Here is a 16519-nt window from a genome sequence, read left to right as displayed (position 1 = left end):
AAAATGTATTATATTTTGAGGAGGAAGCATGGAAATTTACATCATGCTAATTAGTAGAGGTGATAAACAATACCATTGAAATCTACCCGATGACTTTTTAGACGTACACCAGCACCAAGGATCCAAGTGCAACCGATTGTGACTACTAATAACCAGATACATACAGGTTAGAGATGCATGTGCCAACATCTCAGTGTTAGTAGCAAAAACAATGAGTCTTTCTGCAAGGAACAATATATTCTAAAATGAAATGGAGATCTTTTTTAAAGGTTAAAAACTCATCCAGTTTTATGTTTTACAGAGCTTATACTGAGTTCAATAATATATAACTATATTAATTCAACTGTGAACCTATAAACTTACACCCACTTGTGAAAGAGATGTACTCTTGCTCTGGAGTATGTTACTGAATATGTTAAAGCTTTAGCGGAAATCTTGTTTTAATTATGTAGCTATTAAAAATTAAAAAATATATAATGCTTAAAAAAATTCTTCAAGCATAAAAATTTGCTCCTTAATAATTAGCAGATGTGAAAAACATTAACACTGAAATCTACCTGATGACTTTATATCCATGCTCAGATGCCAAGGAGCTCAGAATGTAACCGACTGTGGCTAGTACTAATCAGATATATAGAGATTAGAAAATAGAGATTAGAAAGGCATGTGCCAATATCTTAATGTCAATTGCATTAAAAATGAATTTTTCTGTATGAAACTCTGTATTTTAGTAATGAAATGGAGATCTTTTATAAGGTTAAAACCTCATTTCATTTTATGTCTCATAGGGTTCATACTGAGTACAGTATTATATAACTGTAATAATTCAACTGTAAACCTAAAAATGTACAGCCAATTTTGAAAAAGATGCATCCTAGCTCAGAAAATTATTACTGAATATGTCCATGCTGATATAATGAAATGCTTCTTCTAAGTATGTGGTTATTAAATAAATAATTTTTTTAAATGCAATTGAAATTTTTTCTTTTTTTATATTTATTATTTTTATGTTATGTATATGAGTGTATTACCTGCATGCAGGTAAGTGCACCCATGTCGTGCAATGCCCGCAGAGGACAGAAGAGGCCATTGGATCCCCTGGAACTGGAGTTACGGACAGCTGTAACTTTTTTCAAATGTATAGCTTAGCTATTGAAAAGTCTATATAAGTCATTTTTAGAAACATGAAAGCAGAGCCCTCATTTTGAATTTGCATTGTACTACAATTAAATAACTAAAAAGTGTGAATGATGAGGCTGAAGAGGTGACTCTGGGGTTAAAAGTACTTGCTGTTCATCCAGAGAACCCAGGTTTGATTCCCAGCACCCACATGGTGGCTCTGTCACCTTCTTCTGGCCATCGAGGGCTCTAGACACATACCAGTACACATATAGGCAATCAATACACTTGTACAAACAAAAATAATGAAATCATTGTTTTAAAAAAGTGTAAATGATGATGGGTGTGGTGGCATGCGCCTGTAATCCCAGCCCTTGGGAGGCTGAGGCATGTGGATCTCTGAGATCAAGGCCACCCTGGTACACATCATGACTTCCAGGTAGGCTGAGACTAGGGAGACTCTATCAAAAAACAATAAACAAAAAGAAAAAACCTAAAAAATATAAATGATAACAATAGATAACAACAGAGTAGATATAAGCATACAGGAAAACAGCCATATTTGATGGAAAAAGGCATACAGGAAGGAGAAGAATCCCAAGATAATGGCATGGACCAGACCTTCAACAGAATCATGGAAGAAAATTTCTGAAAATTAAAGAAAGACACACCCATATAAATACAAGAAGCATATAGGAAAACAGCCATATTTGATGGAAAAATACATAAATGTAGATAACATATAGTATAGAGATCTTATATAGAACGCATACAAACATATACCATTATACATGTACAAGTATATATGAATGAATATACACATATCCTAAAGTATATACATGCAGTGAATGTGTATACAGACTGATTCTATGGGTACATAAGCTCCTTACTTCTTTAAGTACTTTTCTTTAGCAGGGCTCTTCCATCTCTGTCTTGTGAAGTTAATTTATTCTAGTCTTGCCATTTACACCACATGATTTTTATCATATCATTATCTATACCTAAATATGTTACCATAAATGCCATTTTAAAAATAAGCATAATGTCAAGGATACAGGATATCAGTTTTAATCAAAGTTCCAAATCTGAGTTCTCTCTTCTAACAAGCTATGTGACCGTGAATTCCTATTTAAGCCCATACCCAGTTCTGACAATTGTCTACAAGAATCACTATATTCTTTGGGCTAATGCAGACTTTGCTTTACCATTATTGAAATTTGGAATTTTTAAATAAATCTCACATTTCTTAGTAATTTTGTGAGAAAATGTGAAATAACTAACTTCAACTGCCAATTGTCTATTCCAGAACAAGCAATCCAAAAATATAATTAATAGATTTCCATTCTAATCCATCTTATTTGCAATACAGAAACAAGTTCTATAACATCCCTGAGAAATGGTAAGCAAGCAATTACTTGAATTTCTGTTAAGTTAATGAGACAAGCAATATTGTGCTAAGTAGCAGTCAATTAAAAAGGTAATCCTTAGTTCTTAAGAGAATTCATTTCTGTAAAGGGCTCCATAATGAAGACTTGGTGTTTGTCTTTTTATGCATAATATAAGGTAGAAACATTTTGTTCTCTGGGACCAAACAATAAAATGTTTCTACCTTATATTTTTCAAACTATCAAGGCCAATCAATACTGTGATCCCTGAACTTCCCTCCTCTTTTTTCATATTATTCTCTGAGCAATTATTAGTCACCAAATTCAAAGTTCTTTCCTTTTGGGGGGATTGTTTTTATTTGTTTCTTTGGTTAGTTTCTTCAGAAAAGGTTTCCCAAGGGCTAGAGAGATAGCTCACTTGCTGCTCTTCCAGAGGACCCAGGTTCAATTCCCAGTACCCACATGGCACCTGACAATCATCTTTAACTCCAGGGGATCTGACACCCTCTTCTGGCTTCTGTGGGGCACTGCACACACTTACATACATGCACACAAAACTCATATACATAAAATAAAAATAATACATCTTTTTTTTATAAAAGAAAAGGTTTCGGGCTGGAGATATGGCTCCACAGTTAAGAACACTGACTGTTCTTGCAGAAGACCCAGGTTTGAATACCAGCACCCACATGGCATTACACTACCTGTAACTCCAGTTCCAGGGGATCTGACAGCCTCTTCTGTCCTCTGTGGGCACTGCACCACACGGGTGCACTTACCTTCATGCAGGCATAACATTCATGCACATAAAATAAAAATAAAATATTTTTTTAAAAAAAGAAAGAAAAGGTTTCACTGAGTGGGGTGGCGCACACCTTTAATCCCAGCACTCGAGAGGCAGAGGCAGGTGGATCTCTGTGAGTTCAAGGCCCAGTCCAAGATGGAGGTAAGAGTTTGTGGAGACTGAGACAGGTTTTGCTACAAGAGGGATGCTTGGGGGCCTGGAGACAGGGCTCAGTGGTGATAGGTAGAGAATGGGCGGGAGTGAGCAGGTGGCATGGATGGAGGCAGGCACGAGCGGATGGATGAGGCACGGAGGCTCAGATGGAATTCTCAGCGGGACACAGAATTGTTTCGCACGGGGCTCCTTTCCCTAGGGAAGGGAAAGATGTCGGCGGAGGGAAAGATGGACGGGAAGGGAAGGGAAGGGAAGGGAAGGGGGAAGAAGGGAAGGGAAGGGAAGAAGGGAAGGGAAGGGAAGAAAGGAAGGAGGGAAGAAGGGAGGGAGGGAGGAAGCAGTGAAAGAGAGAAAAGAAAGAGAAAGAGAGACAAGAAAGAAAGAAAGAAAGAAAGAAAGAAAGAAAGAAAGAAAGAAAGAAAGAAAGAAAGAAAGAAAGAAAGAAAGGGAAGGCTAGAGAGGTTTCCCAACAGCTCTGGCAGCCTTGAATTTGCTGTGTAGCTGAGGCTAGTCTTTTGAACTCCTGATCCTCCTGCCTCTACTTCCAGGCATGGACAGCACACAGGGCCCATCCTAATCTTCTTGAACTCCCCACTATCATTCATGACAGCTAACTATCCTCCTTCCTGTCTAGATTTTTAATGTTTCTGGACAAGGTAGCACACACAAGAATAAATGGGAAAAAAGAAGTAACATAGTCTCCATCTGTTTCAACCCTATAAAATTCCTTTGTCTTCTTAAACATTGTCAAACTTCTCTTGAAACGTATTTTTAAACAACAGATTTTTTATTAGGAGCTCCAAATGAGTCTAGTACCTGAGATAAAGCTGCACTATGCTAACAGGTCTCTTTTATGCTTATCAGTGGATACTTAAAAATAGCCATAACAACTAACCACAATATATTTAACTAGAGCATGTAATGTGTCCATCTTGATACACATTTGCTAGATTTTCAGTGGTCTTACTATTTCTAGATTGAAAACTCCTGAGCATGTGAGCAAGTAGCTTTGATTTGGTCTACAAAGCAACACACAGATCAGATGTTGGTAACAGATGTGATAACAGTACAGGCGCCAGAGAGATGGCTCAGCAGTTAAGAGCACTGGCTGCTCATGAGTTCGATTCCCAGCAGCCACTTGGCAGCTAACAGCCACCCATAACACCAGTTCCAGGGGCATCTGATGCCCTCTTCTGACCTCCACAGGCATTGCATGACATGGGTGCACCTACCTACATGTAAAATAAGAAGACATTTATATGTGTTAAAGTGAAAACTGAACAAAGTGCCAGGCCCCCGCCTTTAGCCCCAGCAGTCTGGAGGCAGAGGCAGGTGGAGCTATGTGAGTTCAAGGCTATCCTGGTCTACATACTGAGTTTGAAGCCACCTGGGGCTACAGGTAGACCCTGTTTCAAAAAAAAGAAAAAAACTGAACAAATTATTTCTGAACATACTGTAAAAAGAAAAAAAGCAAGAACAGATTGATGGAGTAAATTAGCCTAAAAAGACCAACAGTGTTTGGTGTTCTTACATGATCATAAGGATTTCAATCACAGCTTTTACATGCTTAAATAAGACTAAGATACATTTCCATCAGGTACAGGCTAAGCAATGCAAATAGATAATGTCTGGATTTTTTTATTGAGATACCACACTTAATTATTTTACTATAACATACACTGAAAATGTTCACACTATTCAATTCTATACCATAATTAAAAAACCAGTCAGTCCAAATTGAATGTACTCTAGGAGTCTCTTCTATTTTAAATGTTTGATCTATAAACACAAGCCTTTAAACATACAACCAGTGAAAACAAAATAGCTATGGCTGTTATCCAAACAATACTGTTACCATGTTTGGTGGCACGTGTCTGTGAACCTGTATTACAGAGGTGGGGGCAGCAGGGCTGCAGGGTGGAGGCCGGTCTCAGCTACAAAACAAGACCCTGTCTCAAAAAAATAAAACAAACAACAGCACTTTGGGAAATAAAAATGGAAAATTGTATAAATATTAAACCTAATGAAAACTCTCACTTTAATATGTTTAGCTAACCCAGTGATTTCTTTTGTAACCTCAATAATAAAAGTAAGATGGATATGGTGGTGCATGCTAATTTTAGCACTCAGGAATCAGAGGCAGGAGGACATCTGTGAGTTCGAGGCCAGCCTGGTCTACATAGCAAGCTCCAGGACAACCAGGACTACATAGTGAAACGCTGTCAAAAAATTAAATTAAAAATAAAAATAAAACAGACAAATCATCCAACATTGATTAAAATGATGACAGTCAACACTTACTGTGTTTAATATGGGCCAGGTACTATTCAAAATGCTTTACATACATAAAATCCTTAAATTCACAAAGCGGCCATATAAGGTAGGCTCTCTATTACACATAAAAGAAAACTAAGGAGGGGGCAGAAAAAATCTAAGAGCCAGAGGTGGTGTACAGCTAAACAGTGTTTTCCAGGCAGCAGGGCAGTTGTACTTGTGAACGCATAGCTATTGTGACAGCACGCACAAGCTTTGCTCGAGATCAAGCTAGACAAAAATCCCAACATAGAGGAGGCTAGGTGGAAAGGAAGTACCATTCCTAGCTGAGGAGCATTTGGCATTTGATAGCTGCTTAGTGAAAGTCAGTTTTCTTTAAGGGTGTGACTGCTCGTGGGTTGACCATGCTCCAGGGCAGGTTCCACCCTCAGAGTACTTGGGTAACAGAAACTGGACTCCAATGGGGGTAGGAGGGGAGACACGAACTTTGGGGGTGTGTAGGGTGGTGGGAGTGGATCTAAGAAAAGTTGGGGAGAAGGGAATATGATCAAAATACATTGGCATTCTCGAAGAATAAATGTGTGTGTGTGTATTTGTGTGTGTGTGTGTGTGACTAAGGCACAGAAGAGGTTAAGAGGTTAAGTCCAATTTCAACAATAGCAAAACTAAGGATTATTTTAGAGTGCTTTATTTCAAGAATCAAAATGAATTAGGCTCACTTTGAGTGACTATTTTTCAAATTTTAGTACATCTAAAACCTTTCAAATTATGCATTTACTTTTAATTAAACTTTAAATACAGAGTAAGGTTACCATTTCAAAACATTCTACACTTTACACTTTAAAAGTGCTACACTGACAAATGATAACAGAATCTAATAATATTTTAAGATATGAAGAAGCACTTAAATATTCACAAAAAGGAATATTAACACAGTAAATCAAAGAAATTAGTTTTCTGGTGTCAAATTTACTCCTCAAAGGAATAACAGTGAAACAGATAAACAAGCAAAATTAAGCTTACACCCTTCTATACAATTTTTAAAAGTGCTACACTGACAAATGATAACAGAATCTAATAATATTTTAAGATATGAAGAAGCACTTAAATATTCACAAAAAGGAATATTAACACAGTAAATCAAAGAAATTAGTTTTCTGGTGTCAAATTTACTCCTCAAAGGAATAACAGTGAAACAGATAAACAAGCAAAATTAAGCTTACACCCTTCTATACAATTCTTCTCCCAAACTATCCATTTCTCCTGGCTGAAGTCTAGGTAACTGTAGTGTCAACACTGATATCCTTATTTTTTCTAAATATCCCCTATCTTTCCTTTTCACTTATAATTTTTTTTTAAGATTTTTAAGCCCCTACTTTTCTCTGCTTATAGAAAAAACAGAAAAAAACTCTTATCAACTAGAGCAGCTGCAGATGAAGGAATTTCTTTGTGTAGGTTAGGCTGCTACTAATTTTATTGTCCTAGCTGAGTGGAAAAATGAGACAGTCTTGTAGTTCCTAGGTAGTCACATGAAATCCTCGCCAAAAAGAATATTGTAGCTTTCTGAAATTTTTAGAGGAGGCCAGAAAATGGGTTAAACTCAAGACATTAAAATTTGAAGAGACCTGACAAATAGTAGTTAATAAATTAGGGTAACTGAAAGATCATACTCTGAAAGACAAGGGAAAGGCCAAGGACCCAAAACAGGAAGAAAACACTCAAGAAAATTCTAACTGGAATAACTCAAATACTAGAAACAAGATGGGATTTGAGCTGTTCCCAGAAAGAAGAATCCATTTCCTTGCCTTTTTCAGCTTCTAGAGTCGCCTGAATCCCTTGACTAACAGCCAGCTTCTAGCTTCAACCTAGCAGTCATGAGTCCAATTGCAATGGCAGCCTGCACAGCACAATCTCTACCTCGAGCCTCCTTGTCCTGTCTAAAAACACTGGGCCCTTGGCAATCCAAGGTACTTCCCCCTCCAGAACACCATAACTTAATCACATCAACAAAGTCCTATTTGCCCCATAAGGTACCATGTTTATAGGTTCTGGGAATCAGTGCATGGACATCTAAGGTACGGCCATTATTCTGCCTACTACAAGTACTAAAGGACAGGTCCCAAAGAGAAGGTTCTTAGAAAGCAAAGCACCACAAATGTCTTAAATGGGATTACACCATGTTAGAACAACAGGTGACAACTATCCTAATGTGTCTTCTTCATATAAAGGGTACATCCCTTGGAATGTAATAAAATAGCTTGTGCACAGTAAAGTAATATACCATTTGTGCTATGCTACATTAAATACTACAAGGGAGAGGATGGTAAAAAGAAAATGCATTAATTATGAAATATTAATTTATATTGGAGGAAATATTCTAACTTCACAGTAGAAAATTGCCCCCAAAACCTCAGAAATCATAGAAACTACACAGGACCACAATAGGAAATTTTTTCAGTACATCTCTGACATCCATCTCAGCACACACTTTCAAAGATACCAACATATAGAGAGTGATCACTCTGAGGCCAGCACTGTTGTCATCACCCAGCACACATTAACCGGGTGAATCTCAACAGTCCCACAAAGTGAATGTTAACAACATCCCACAGAAAAGATGAAGGACATTCCAGCACAGAGAAGACATCTGACCAAGATCACATAACTGCCGTGTGATGAAACTAGTATTTGAATTCAAGAAATCTGAAGGCAGTGTGGCAAAGAACAAAGAGAAAAACTCAAAGAATGGAAGTCAGATGTAAACTCAAAGATCATCCCTATAAAGAAATTTAAGTTTGGGAATATTATTATAATTTACTCTTTTCTGTGAAAAGGACTAGCAATCCTATCACGAATACACAACCAAGAACAGGGACTAGTAATCTCAGTAGATAGCTAGCATTAAATATCTTTCCAACATTAATTAATTTCCAGGATTTTTTCCAAGTTTGATCACAATACCAAATCCTTTCATTGCTCTGTTCACAATTTACAGTAAAAACCACTATCCTTCCTTTATTCTTCAACATCCCCAAACATAGACTAATAGCCTCCAGTTGTTCAGTAATGAATCAAAAACCCAGATAAAATCAAGTTGCAATTTTTTTCAAATAACAACAAAATAGAGCTATTCCATTCACAGAATGCAAGTGGCATCAAAGAAGCAACATCAAAATTAAAAAGCAATCATCAGAGTGAACAGATAGCCTACAGAATGGGAAATAATCTTTGCCAACTATACATTAGACAAGAGGATCAATGTCTAAAATTTTTTTAGTATTTTTTTAATATTTTATTTATTATTTTTATTTTATGTGTATGAGTATATTACCTGCATGTACATGAGTGCACCCATGTCGTGCAATGCCACAGAGGTCAGAAAAGGGCTTCGGATTCCCCTGGAACTAGAGTTAAGGACAGTTCGTAGCCACCATGTGGGTGCTGGAAATCAAACCTGGGTCCTCTGCAAGAGCAATCAGTGCTTTTAACTGCTGAGCCATCTCTCCAGCCCCTATTATTATTTTTATTTTATGTATGCGAATGTATTGCCAGCATGTGTGTAAGTGCACCCATGTCATGCAATGCCCACAGAGGCCAGAAGAGGGCATCGAACCTCCCTGGAACTGGAGTTACAGATGGCTATTAACCATCATGTGGGTGCTGGGAATTTAACCCAAGTCCTCTGCAAGAGCAACCAGTGCCCTCAAATACTGAACCATCTCTCCAGTCCTGCTGTCTAGAACTTTTTTAAGAGCAAAATTAAACACAGAAAAATTCACATAATCAGTAAATGGGTTAATGAACCAAATAATTCTCAAAATATAAATGTCCAATAAACAAACACTTGAAACAGTGTTCAACTTCCTTAGCTGTGATGGAAACACCACTTAAACTGTTTGGAGAATCTTGCTCACCCCAGTCAGAATGGCTGTCATGAAGAAAAACAACGGCTGGTGAGATGTGGAAAAAGAGAAATCCTTTTACACAGCAGGTAGAAATATAAACTAAGGCAGCCATTATGGAAATCAGTATGGAGGTTCCTCAAAAAACTGAAAACAGAACTACCATATGACCCAATGATACCACTCCTGAGTTTATATTCAAGGACTTTAAGTCAACATACAGCAGAGATACTTGTACATTCATGTTTATGACTGCTCTATTTAAGATAACTCAGAAATGGAACCAGTTTAGATTTCTATCAACAGACAAAGGGATAAAAATGTGGTATAAATACACAATAGAATTTTATTCACCCATAAAGAAAAAATAAATTATGACATTTGAAGGAAAATGTATAGAACTAGAAGTCATTATACTAAAAGAAATAAGCAGGCCTCAAAAGATAAATACCACATTTTCTCTCATTTGTAAAATCTAGATTTAAATTTGGGGGGGGGTAGGTCATGAAAGTAGGAAAGGGACCATGAGAGGAAAGAGAACTTAAGAAGGAAGAAAAGAGGGTAATGAAATACATGTCACATGAATGTGAAAGAAAGAGGATTGGGAGAAGGAAAAGGATTAACAAAAGGGAACCAGGAAGCCATGGAGGGGTAAGAGAGGGGCGAATATGAACAACGTATAACAACGTAAACATAAAAATGTCATAATAAAGTCCATTAATAACTTTGTTAACTTTAAAAATACAGAAAAAAATTGGGGAAACTGGAGAGATGGCTCAGTGGTTAAGCACTGGCTGTTCTTCCAGAGGACCTGAGTTCAGTTCCCAGCACCTATATGGTAGCTAACAATCGTCTGTAACTCCAGTTCCAGAGACTCCAACACCTTCTTCTGGCCTCTGTGGGCACTGCAGGCACATTCTACACTTACATACATGCAGGCAAAACATTCATACACATAAAAATAATAAATAATAAATATTTTAATTCAGACACATTTTAAAGCCCAGAACAAGTATATGAATACTAATCTTGAAGGCATCAATAAACATATATGTCAATATTTAACAGAAATGTTAATAGGCACAAGTTTGTTCTGCTCCTGGCTGCACTATGGAATCTGACATCCATCATCAAGGCAGTGAGCAGTTACAGGAACAGCTCTATTATGATGTGAGCTCTTGGTGGCAAGGCATAGGACCATCTAGTATGAAGGGCCATCTTTCTGGGGGCTGATTTAAGGGTGGCTTGTATAAGAGATGATGACTTTAAGTTGGTAAATGGCATCTCACAGAAAGAAGTCTGTGGTCAAATGATACACCTCTGATCTTAATTACATAAGCAAGAGCTATTTTTCATTTCTGCAAGTTTCAAGAACAAAGATCACCATTTCCTCAACCCACGTGCAGTTCCTGGCACATACTCAGAGAATGGCACTGCCCCAATGTCCTCTTACTGATCATCAAAATCATGGTAATACAGAAAACACTCCAGCTGATCACTGTACAAGGCAAGGGCCAAGTGTGTACAAGCACAGTCTGTGCATGACATTGAGTCTCAATATTTGGCATCAGAATGAATGATTTTCAGTATCTTTTTAAACACCTATTTGCTTCTGAACATAGTAATTCAGCGTGACTGCTCAGTGACATGAAAAGTTTCTCTTGACTAAGAAAAGACATACCTACATATCTGATAGCACTTGTGACTCTGAAAGAGCTTTCCAGAATGTTCTAACATCCATATAACTGTTTTCAAAAGGTCACAAGTCCCTACCTTCTTCATAGGCAGAGTTCATTTCAACCCAAACTAGTCCCTTCTGAAACAGTCATTTTCACAGGACATATGCTAGAAAATTCCAGTATTGCCTGTGGGCATCCCAAAGGAAGCCACAGAACTGAAAACATGATTACTTCTTGAAGAATTAAAACGAAATATAAAACAAGACTATCTCCAGGAATTATGACTCCATCTCCACTAAAATTTGAAAAGTCTATTATTCTAATCACTAGAAATAATTTATCCTTTGAGAATTAGCAATTAATTCCTAGCTACTGATTTAACTTTAGTTAGATCGGAATATTTTCACTTCTTGGAATATATTAACAATGCTCCATTTTTTTCTCCTCTTGTGTTTCAGTGTGCTAAAGTGGCTCATTAAAGTAACATCCCATAATCTTGTGAGTCCCAGAGTCTTAAAATTAAGTTTTCTGTCTTTTAATTTCAAAAGGTCCTTGATCTGAGGAAGCAGCTCAGTTAACCAATTAAGCCGACCATCGGGCTGCATTAAGCTAAGGTCCCTAGACCCATCTCCTTCCAAACAATCCATCAAGAAATGATTAAGGGCTACAACATGAAGAAAATTCACAGACTGTCATATCCTCCATCACATCACATCATCAGCCTGACTTGTAAAGTTCCTAGCTCAGCACAACCTCCCCTGCTCAATGATGCTGTGGTGGCTAAGCACAGCAACCTTTCAGTTCTGTTTTAAATACTTCCCAAATCATTTTTCTTTCCACAGTAGAGTCCCAACTGTAGACAGCAGGCATCCTTTTCCCATGTTTCATTCAAATTTCTTAAATCAACTTTTCAAATAGTTATAATCTATTTCATAATTATATTCTTATGGTATATTTAATTAAATGTTAATATTTCACTAAGAATGTCAGGTAGGACTCATGCTATTGTCAGATTGCTCTTGTATTTTGTTTGTGGTGCCAGAGGTTAAACCCAGACCTTGGGATATGCCAGAAAAGCATTCTAGATCCCTGCTGAGAGCTGGGCACCTTCTCACAGGTGGAAGCTTGTGGCCAAATGATGCACAACTGATTCTATGGACCTAGTCAAGAGCTGCTTTTCAGTTATGCAAATCTCAAGAACAAAAATCATTATAGACAGACAGACAGATTCCGTTTGGCCTGGAAATCTATGAGGGGTGTCCTGGCACATGTCTAGTTGGTTTCACTTGTCTTCTGTCAGGACTAAATGAGTCTTAAGTCTATCTTTCTCCCAGTCAAATGTCAGGATTTCTACCTCTACTCTGTACAGAGGAAACACATGACCTCAGTCCTAGTTTCATTTCTGTTGCTGTGAGAAAATATTCTGATAAAAAGCAACTTAGAGGACAAAGGGTTTATTTTAGCTTACAATTCCAGATTACAGTCCACATTCAGAGGACTGTCATTCTGTCACAGTGGCAGAAGCTTGAAGTCACATCATATCACATCCATAGTCAAGAGCAGAGAAAAATAAATGTAGGCATGCTTACTTTTGTTCAGCTACCTTTCTCCACATTTATACACTCCAGGATCCCTGCCTATGGAATGGTACCACCCACAGTGGGCTGGGCCCTCCCAGATCAATTAACGCTAGTAATCAAGACAATCCTGCACCGACATGAGCATAAACCACCCTGATTTGGACAATCCCTCATTGAGCATCTCTTTCTAAGTGACTCCAGTTATATTAAGCTGACAACTAAAGCTAACCATCACAACCTCAAATTTGTTTGTTGTCCCTTGTTTTGGGCTTATAAGACAGAGTTCCCATATGTAAGTCAGGCGAGCCTCAAACCTAGGATCCTCCCACTTCAGTCTCTAGAGTGCTAGAGTTACAATCTTGTGCCACTACCCCTGACTGACTAGCCACAAATCATTTTACATTTTTCTAATTAATGTTGAAAGCGAACAATTCACAGCCATTTTAGTCTCCAGAAAAGACATAAAAATACATAAATGTTTTATTTGTATATCTCATCTATAATTTAGTTGAACTTAGTAAGAATTGACACTAAGGTGCTTTAATTAAAGCTTAAACAGATTTGTTTCAACCCTTATTTTTTTTTAAATAAAAATCCAAATTATAGTTTTTCACTTCAGAATATCTGAGATGTAATTATATATTAGACAAATAATTTTGGAAAATAATATTTTATGGACCAAATCCTTAACAGGTCATTTTTCTGGTTATTTTCATCCTGAATCTTTAAGTTGGAAATCGGGAAAAAATTCTCTTTAAGAATGCACATTTTAAGCTGGTGATTATTAAACACTACTTCAAAATGTAACTACAAAGCAGACGCCCACCTGATTGAATGACGAGCCACTGTCAGAGCAGTTGTCTGTGCAGTAGCTGTTGCTCGCCTCCTTCTGCATTTTACTCTGCCTGTCTTGACTTTGTGTCTCATCTTCTTCAAACTTGTTAACCATAGACTCGACCACCACCATCATGATGTTCTTTAGGGAATGCATCATTTCTTTATACCTTTAAATCCAAAGTAGAAGCAATAAAAGAAAGAGTATTAGTAGAATTTAAAATAATCAACTAAATTAGATTATCTGAATTCTTATGAACATAATGCTAAATAGGAAAACCTAAGTTACAGTTTCTTAAAGACAAAATGACACAGCAGACTGTTAAGGCATGAATAAAAATCAGGAATCCCAAAAGCATATCATTTCCTGGCCTTTTTTACCTAGAAATATGGAGTAAGGCAGCAAAATTGACACAAATCTGAGGTGAGATGTTCAGTGGCACGTGTTCTGGTTACCAGTAACACAACCAAATGCTAGCATCACACTACCAAAACACAGGCTATTTTACACTCCGGCATTACCCCGCACCTAACCTTCTACCTCTTTTCTCTCCCTTCCCTTTCTATCTACACTTCATATCTACAGGCACCATAGTCCCAAATGAGGCTGTATGCATTCACTCAGGCTCTAAGCTTTAAGCAGTCAGCAGGTCTTTTTGAAGACAAGCAAGACACCCCCATTATCAGATTGACAGGAAACAGTTTTCTAAGACTTAGAATTGGAAAACTTCCAAGATTCCTTCAGCTCTAAAGATCTAGAAATGTCCCCCAAAAGAGACAACTTTCAGTAAATACATTCTTAATAAAATGAAAACTCTCAAATATCCATTAACTGAGATCTTCAAAAGTCCCAGAAATCAAATTTTAGAAAGAGCCATAAACATCCACGCTTTTTCTTTACAGTAAGAAATATGTAACTTTGGCATTTCTATATGAAAAACAAAAAAGTATTATGATTTAAATAAACAGGATATAAAGCATAAATTCAGAATCAGAAATCATGGAGTCTGACCTGCCTACCTTCCAGTTGTCATTATGAATAAGTCTCCATTTCCTCAACTATCAACATAAAAAGAGTATGTTGAACTATTTCATATGACTATAAGATTACATAAATAAGAATAAATATCTGAAAAGGCTTTTCAAATATAAAGCAAAATTATACACGGATTTGTTACCATGGTAACAACAGGACTACATGAGAAAAGTATGCATTGCAATAGTTCTTTCTCCATCTTTCTGGCTAATGGATAACATCACCACAGAAATCAAAGAAAGGAGAGCCACTCCCTCACAAGAGCAATAACACCATCCTGAAGAATTTGGATTCGAATAGGAGGCTGACATTTTGAACTACAAAGTATAAAAAACATTTTGCTGTACTTTGGGTCTGGAATGTCCTCTCAAAGCCCATGTCCCCAGCCCACAGCACTACTGGGAAGTGGTAGAAGACTGTAAGAGATGGAGCCTACAGAGTGCTCTTAGGTCACTGGGAACATTTGCCTTAAAGATGATTTGATGCGCTGATCTCTTGCTCTCACTTTTTCATATCCAGCCATGAAGTGAATGGTCTTTCTTGCCAGGGTCTCCTGGGTCTCCTGCCATTATATATGGCCTCACCACAGAGCTAAAGCAGCCAACCAACCATAGACAGAAACCTCCAAACTGTGAGCCAAAGTAAATCTTTTCTCTTTAAAATTATCTCAGATTTTGATTCTCCTGGCCCACTCTCCTGCCCTCAGGCCTCTCTTGGGGTAAGTCTAGAGTGCAGCCCTCCGTGCCTTGACTCCCCCAACCACGCTCACCCTTCCATCTCCCCCGCTGTTCTCTACTCCAAGCTTGGGCACTGTGCCATTCCTAATCTTGGGGCCCCAGACACCTGGGGAGCCAGTGCTGCTTCCAGACCCTTTTCACCCAGACTGGCCTGGTGCCTTCCTTGGGCCCCAGGAGTACTGCCTCTGGACCCAGACCCACGTTCACCTTTTTCTGCTTCCCTGGTCCTGCAACACCCGCCAGCCTCTTTCTGAGGCTGACAGCCTGCTCCTACCAGCAGGCCTTTCTCCTGGACCAACACAGCTCCTCAATGCAGTCAACAGGAGTCCTTGGGGCCTCTTTCTGCCCCAACTGTCTTTGCATCTCTGGGTGGCACGGCCACCAGCTGCCCTAGACCAGCATCTTTCCTGGGCCAGCCTCCCAGGCCAGTCCAACCCCCAAATTCCTGAGGCCAAAATAGTTCCTGGAAGGATCCAGACCTTTGGAGAAAGCCTGAAAACATCTGAATTGGGCCTCTGTGGGAACTCCTGAAGACAAAAGCAATCTGTCCACAACAATATAAAATCAAAAGAGAGAACCAGAAACTTAGACGAACTAGCTCGTCATACCCAAAAAGTAAATCACAAAGACACATAAAGTTCAAAAAGAACCAAAATAACATATCCCCACCAAATACCAATAGTCTCCTAGAGGAGTACAAAGAGAACCCCCTAGAGATAATGCAGGACATGGAACTCAAAAAAACAATTATAAACATGACAAAAGAATTCAGTGAATTCAAAGAACACACAAAGAAATCAAAGAACTGAAGGATATAGGGATACACTTTAGAATGAATTCAGAAAAGAGCTAGAAATATTGAAGAATACTCAGGCTGAAATAAAGAAAGAAGTGAAACATTCCATTAGCCAATTAGAAACGACAGGAGAAAGCATCACCAATAGGATGAATGAAATGGAAAACAGAGTATCAAGACTGGAAGATAAAGTGGACGAATTGGACCACTCAAGCAAAG

The 16519-nt window shown here is 38.0% G+C and overlaps 1 protein-coding gene across 1 annotated transcript in view; it reads right to left on the bottom strand.

Annotated features, from left to right (window-relative positions):
• Tbc1d32 (TBC1 domain family member 32) overlaps window positions 1-13903 on the bottom strand; it is a gene marked incomplete at its 5' end in the record, with an annotated part of 270497 nt that extends 256594 nt beyond the window's left edge. The window contains one exon of the mRNA XM_008835797.3: window positions 13724-13903. Within this exon, the coding sequence (XP_008834019.3) occupies window positions 13724-13903 (180 nt within the window). The remainder of the gene's footprint in view (window positions 1-13723) is intronic.
• Window positions 13904-16519: the final 2616 nt, after the last annotated feature.

This window comes from Nannospalax galili, unplaced genomic scaffold (assembly GCF_000622305.1).
Source record: "Nannospalax galili isolate Female #2095 unplaced genomic scaffold, S.galili_v1.0 scaffold417, whole genome shotgun sequence".
Lineage (NCBI taxonomy): Eukaryota > Metazoa > Chordata > Mammalia > Rodentia > Spalacidae > Nannospalax > Nannospalax galili.
The sequence above is the reverse complement of the archived record's forward strand: the minus strand, read 5'-3'. Positions and strand labels throughout refer to the sequence as shown.